Raw genomic sequence first — 6,345 nt, 5'->3', positions numbered from 1 at the left:
ATCATATGAGCAAGATTAGAGCTTGTGTTTAGTTTTGAGAGATTTTCTAAACATCAATAAAGAGAATTGTCTTTATATAAGCTAAGTTTCATCTTGCAGTTGCCATTAACGAGAACATCGAGTAAGTAACAAGAATCAGTTTATTTTAATAGTCCATAATCCAGGACGGGTCGCGTTTTCCCATTTATTTTAAGAGATATTGATCAAACTATAAGTGGCACCCCCTAGCTAAAATATGAACGATCAGCGATCCAAGAAGTCACCGCATGGACGGTAGGTGTCAGTATGATGTAGATATCAATTTTCAGACTAAAAATGATGTAAACAAATAACTTATTCAGAACAGACCACTAACTTCATAACAGAAGGAAATGAAAGAGAAGATATTAATATCTTCCCAACAGGAGGTTCTTGGATCAGAGAAATTTACAGTTCGGATTTGGGGACCATGATTACAGGTTTAACTCATTAGGTGTTTTGATGCCAGAATAGGTGATTATGAGGTAATGCCAGTTTCCACCAGTGTCGATTCCTAATGGTGATTCAATGTAGGGGGACCAGACAGTAGATAAAATATGAGTCAGATTTTTTTGGAGTATTTGAAATATCTACTGCCCTCTGGATATGATGAATGGCCGATAGTAGAACAAAGGCATACCTATGGCCTCCTAATGCAATTATCAGATACCCCCCACTTACCAATCTGAATGTTTAGACTAAAAAGGATCTTATATGAAAAAGAGCTTTTATCTTATAACTTGAAATGTGCTGTACGAGCTATCTTTATTCCTTCTCGTACAAGCCGAATCTGCTAATAGGAAACACGAGAGAAGTTATTATACATACCAGACGATAAAATGAAGCAATACTGAAACAGGGAAGAAAAATACACTGGAGATCATAAATACAGACAGAAACCATGTCGGTTCTGTACCTGATCTAAACATGAATTAGATAAATAATGGTGACAAAGTAATGGGATGACATGCAGTGTCAAGTTGACAAGTGGATATAAGTCAGTCATGAAGAACTAATCTGGAACAGTTCGAGGCAAAATTACATGCATGAGAGCAGTGACAAGTTATATCTTCAGTGACTCTCTATGCACAAGGATGTAAGAATTATGTCTAATTTTTGTTTTTATATATACTCCGTCCATACTGATTACAAACAAATATACAACATTTAAACAAAGACCAAGTTTCATCTTTCTAACAAGTAACTATATCATCGTAAGAAGGAGAGGCAGCATAACAGACTTACTATCCAGCAACATAAACAACAAAAACAAAAGGGAAAAAGAAAAAAATCAAAGCAAAGGTTTGTGATTCACAAAATGAGCGACATCCTCAGCTGCTTCATGTGCATGCCTCCCAGAACTATCCTTCTGGTAGCCTTCTCGCAGTCTCTATTACCGCTTTAAGTTGTAAGTTGACCTAAGAACAAAAACTTGCAGAGCCACTTGTATACTTGAGTTGAGTAAACAGATGAATCTAACCTGCCACAGAGTTGATAGGAAGAACAAGTCACCAACAATGTTTCTTATAATTCATATAGCTCTGTAAAATGAACAAATATCAAAATAAAATCACGAAGCTCCAGGGGCTTTCTGCTCCTGGTCCCTACAATCCCCAATTTTAACTGCTATCTTTCCTAAGTGTTTCCGTCCTAACATTCTTCCAACTTTCTTAAGATTATTAACTATAAATGCCTTGCTGCATCTTATTATGCACAAGCACCATATTACATTGTTTTAGCACCTATTCTGACAATCTTTTTCTTATGGAAGGCGACTCGTCCTTGGATATTATATTGTTCCCCTTTGTCTCCACAGACCCAAAAAGTTGCATACTGCTCCAAATTTCACAAAACATAAATAAATGGGTACAGTGGAAGGATATAGAGAAAACTATAAACTGTAACTTCAACAGCGAGAGAGCATCACTGTTCAAATAGTATTGGCTCGAGATCAAAAGAGTGCACGCCATGTCAACGAGTAGGAAATGATAGCCCGACTCTGGTATGCAGGAAATGACAGCATGTCTCTGGTATGCGAAGGAGATTAGTTTTTCCTGGCTACCACTCTTCAACTACAAATCATGGGAGTGTTTGGAAAATGAACATCTACTTTCTGCACCTCAAGATCTTAATATACACCTCTTTCATTACACGCCACAACAAAGACTTACACATACGATTTATCACTAGTTTTACCTAAAACAATCTCAAACAAATTTTCTAATCTTGTGGAGCTTGTCAAACATAGGAATCTCACGCAACAGCAGCCTCCCAAGTACAATCCCAATATTCAGAAACTTTTTTCCTTATCCTACCTAACAATAAATCCTAAAAAAATCGAATCTCAATGCTCCGACAAACTTGAACCACACAAGCTATTATCTTTCGACTTCAACCCAACTTCTTGGTTCTGTAAAGGACACCGCTGAACTTACGGGGTAATCTTAGAGACATGTTCACGAGCGTAGACAGGGGTGGGATGTATTTCACATGATTTTTGATTACTCGGAAAAGGCTTGTAGAGTGCCACAAATTTGAACTAGAAGCCTGAATAGATAATGGTTTGAAGTTGTTGGCTCATTTCTAAATTTGCAATTAAGATCTTATACAGTTTCAAAATGGATCAATTCTTATCACAAACTGTCACTATTTCCACATACATACTAAACAATTCAAAAACAATCCACCAAACATCTAACAATTAAGCAAATGCAAGAAATTAAGCACTGCATGGTACATGCTGCTCAGACCAATATGGTTACATTAACATAAGAGAGTACAAGTAACATAAACAATATCAAATTCAAAAGTAGAAATACTAAAGCATAAAGTGTACCTCATTGATCGACTTCAATTCCACCGGCCACAATGGAACCTGAACATAAACAATGCAAGATTTTACTCCCAGCAAAAACATGTGCATGCTTTAAACTAATTGAGCTTTGATATTGATAGTAACCTCAGTTTAGAGCTCACCTTCAGTGGAAAGACACCTCGCAGCAAACACTGGAATGTTTTCTGCCACACACCTACCAGTTGGTTCTTCTAGTGATGCAGCGCCTCTAAGTTTGAGCTCTTCCTTAGGGTTTTCACGATCTCTACTAGCACATAGGCTTAAAGACAACTTTTTCTGTCTAATCCGTCCTCTCTTTCTAGCAATTTTCTCTGGTAAGCGCTCCCAATTTTTCTCCTTCAATAAATTCATTTCTGCGTCTGTTGCAGCAGAAACACTTATCCTCTTTGTACTCTCAGGTTTAGTACATTCCAAGTCTTCCATGTTTATTTTATCCTTATTTACTGACTCTTCCACAGAGTCTCCACTTTCTACATCACCCGCTTCAGCAATCTTATCACTTACATGATTCGAATTTCCTTCACTTCCATCAGGAATCCAAGACTTCTTGAAATTGAGATGTTTCTTATTCTGCTTATAATAATTGTGAATTTTCGACTCGGTCGCTACAGAACTCTTTGAAATTCTAGGTGAACTATTTATAGCTCGATGCAATTTACGTGCCAAATCTTCATCAGTTTCAGCTTTCTCCCCAATTCTGCGTTTCTTGTACAACATCTCAACAGGAACATGTTTCTTTAGCTTGTTTTTCCTCAAGAGTCTCTCTCTTCGGTTCGCTTTTTCAGAAATAGAAGCAGCTATTTCTAAAGCCCTCTTGGCAACCGCAATTGCTTTAGCAGCAATTGCTGCTTTCTCTGCTGCCCTAGCTTTTGCTGCAGCTGCAGCTTTGGCCGCTGCTTGGGCAGCTGATCTTGATGCATCCACAACCTCATCAGACAGAAATTCAGAACTCTTGGAATTGGAGTTCATAAAATCATTAAGGCGTGTGCTGATACTATCCGGAACCGAAGAAAGAGGAGGTGATGAAGAGGGAGAACCGTAATCACCATTTTGTTTCTTCAATCCAGCTAATAGACGTTTTCGTGGAGGCAAACGAGTATCGCCATCTAAGTGATTGAAGTTGCATACGTTACCTTCTTCCATCTCTCTCTCTCTCTCTCTCTCTCTCTCTCTCTCTACTTCTCTTTCAATCTCTCTTTTTATTCCTTTTTTTTTTTCAATTGTGCCTAATTTCTTTCTACAATTCGCTAACCCTAAAGAAAAGATCTTTTACATGATGTCTAAAACTGGCCAAATTCTTAACATAAAACCTGAACTCATCCGAATTTCGTAACCTTAAGAAATTTCATCAACAGACTTGCAACAAATTTTCTTATGCCAAAATGAAGAACTACTAAAACAACAAAATCTCAGCCATGTATCTCGTCAATTAAATCCAAACCTTATCAATTTGAAACTCAATTTATCCAATTTCCAGGTTTGAAACTAAGAACCAATCAAATAAGATCAGACCAAAATTCCTCAGATTTCTTCTCTGTAACAAACAAGTAGAATTGAAAACAACAACCAGAATTCAATAGAATCATATAAATTCAGAACAAAATTCATATACAAACAAAATTTAATCTAACTTTTGATTGAACGACGTATATCAGTTAAAAGAAGAAGGATAGAATGAAGTACCTGTTGATCGTCTTGTCCAAGATTTGTTAGATGAAAATTATTATTATGATTAGGGTTTTTTAGTCGTATAATTCGCTTTCACATTATTATGATTTGGTTGTGCGATGAAACGAATCAGAAACCTTTTATTTTTGTTTTGTTTTATTTTTTTTTTCTTTGTGATTTCTGTGTGTTAAAAGCAGAATTTTCAGAATTAATTAATGAAGAAGGGTTCGGATTCTATACCACCACGCCAGTCACCAGATTGGGATGTACCAAAAATGCGTTTTCTTTAATCCGAATATAATATTTGGATCTACATAAACCCTTTATTATTTGTTAAATTTCCGATAGTGCCACCCTGTTGTTACCCACAGATTACCTACTTACTACAAAATTGTAAAACTACCTTCTCCTTCTCAAGTTTGTTTTAGATGGCTTGTGAGGGCAAGGGTTGAGAGTCTCCTTTAAATTAAAAGAGTCGATCAAATTTGATGAAATTAGGTTATATTATGGGCAAAGGAACCCTTTTTTATCCAAAATTCAGTCGGTGTTTCTTTCATCCGAACGGGTGAGTGAAAGTTTTCCCCATACAGCTAATAATTTGCCGTTTGTAATAAATATAGGAAAAAAGGCAAACGATTTGTCGTATATAAGTAAAAAGAAAACACAAGGCAAATTGTTTGTCGTTTAAAATGTTATTCCTTTCAAACGACTTTTGAATTACCGTGTAAATATTTGTGAACTTTATACGGCACAGTTTCATGGCTTAATCAGATTTTGTGGGTAGATTCAAACTATCCTGCGTGTAAATGAATATATGTTGGAGCATTGCTCGATCGAACTCACAAGTGTTGTGATATCAAGATTGTTGTCAAATTTACTTGTCAAAACTATATCTTGATTTCTAGTTTACAATTAGTTAAATCTCGGTCTAGGATAGAGGTAGTAGAGAGACGAGCTAGTCATCATTTGCGTTCTACCGTTTGAAGGCGAAGATCCACCGAAGCTTTTGGAGAACTTCGTCAACAAAAGGTAAGTGAAAACTGAACCACCTATTTCTCAAGTTATACTCAACTTTCTATCCTTGAGATGATTGTCGCATAACTAATTAGACTAGCTTGCATTGACAAGAATTTCGAGTCAAGAACTAATTATTTAGTTTATGAATTTCTCGAAAAATAATTACTAAGCTTAATGAACATTGGTTCATACTTGATCAAATTCGGCGGAGAACATTTATTGTTCGGAATCATTTCTTGGTTCAAGTTTATCATTCAAAAATAGCCTGAAACAGTGATATGTGTCATTGATGTTATTCAAGAATGTTTCGTATTGATTTAGAGAAATATAGAACTACTATTTTCGGAATACAAGACAGTGTTATCAGTCTTACAAACTGGGAAAACTGTTATATGAGTGAAGTTGTATTACATGTATTCGTACACGTAGCGGAGTAGCTATATATCGATTTAGATTTGTGTGATACGCATATTTGTATGCACATCATGTGAAAATATGTTTGTTTCGTGATCCGTATAGGTATGTATTTTTATATACAAACCATTTTTGAACTGTGGTAAGGGAACCGGGTTAAAGTATTCAAACCGGTATGCGAGCCAATACAGTTCTATGTTCTAGAACCAGTTTAATACCCAAACTGAAAAGGTTCTGTGAACTCCGGAACTGGTGAGGTCTTAAGTTTGCAAACCGGTACGTGAGCTGAAAAAGTTCTGTCGACTCCGGAACTTTTAGTTGCACCTAAGTTTGCAAATTGGCACGTGAAATGAAAAAGATTGGTCAGCTCTGGA

The 6,345-nt window shown here is 36.2% G+C and overlaps 1 protein-coding gene across 2 annotated transcripts; it reads right to left on the bottom strand.

Moving 5' to 3' along the window:
• Nucleotides 1-1,115: 1,115 nt before the first annotated feature.
• Nucleotides 1,116-4,817, bottom strand: LOC113346826. Of its 2 annotated transcripts, none has more exons than XM_026590355.1 (4): nucleotides 4,556-4,817; nucleotides 2,995-4,406; nucleotides 2,855-2,893; nucleotides 1,116-1,493 (listed from the first exon to the last, which is right to left on the bottom strand). In XM_026590355.1, the coding sequence occupies exons 2-3, from the start codon at nucleotides 4,013-4,015 to the stop codon at nucleotides 2,856-2,858; spliced, it is 1,059 nt and encodes a 352-aa protein (XP_026446140.1). In that variant the 5' UTR covers nucleotides 4,016-4,406; nucleotides 4,556-4,817; the 3' UTR covers nucleotides 1,116-1,493; nucleotide 2,855. The 2 variants fall into 2 exon arrangements, with proteins under 2 accessions (XP_026446140.1, XP_026446139.1); XM_026590354.1 differs by having other exon boundaries at nucleotides 1,116-1,498; nucleotides 4,556-4,815.
• Nucleotides 4,818-6,345: the final 1,528 nt, after the last annotated feature.

This window comes from Papaver somniferum, chromosome 2 (assembly GCF_003573695.1).
Source record: "Papaver somniferum cultivar HN1 chromosome 2, ASM357369v1, whole genome shotgun sequence".
Lineage (NCBI taxonomy): Eukaryota > Viridiplantae > Streptophyta > Magnoliopsida > Ranunculales > Papaveraceae > Papaver > Papaver somniferum.
Note: the sequence above shows the minus strand (reverse complement) of the source record. Positions and strands in the feature narration are given on the sequence as shown.

Coding starts and splice junctions, on each gene's coding strand:
- LOC113346826 (XM_026590355.1), bottom strand. CDS start 4,015: ATGGAAGAAGGTAACGTATGCAACTTCAATCACTTAGATGGCGATACT. Junction 2,894..2,994: donor GAGGTGTCTTTCCACTGAAG/GTGAGCTCTAAA, acceptor GTTTATGTTCAG/GTTCCATTGTGGCCGGTGGA.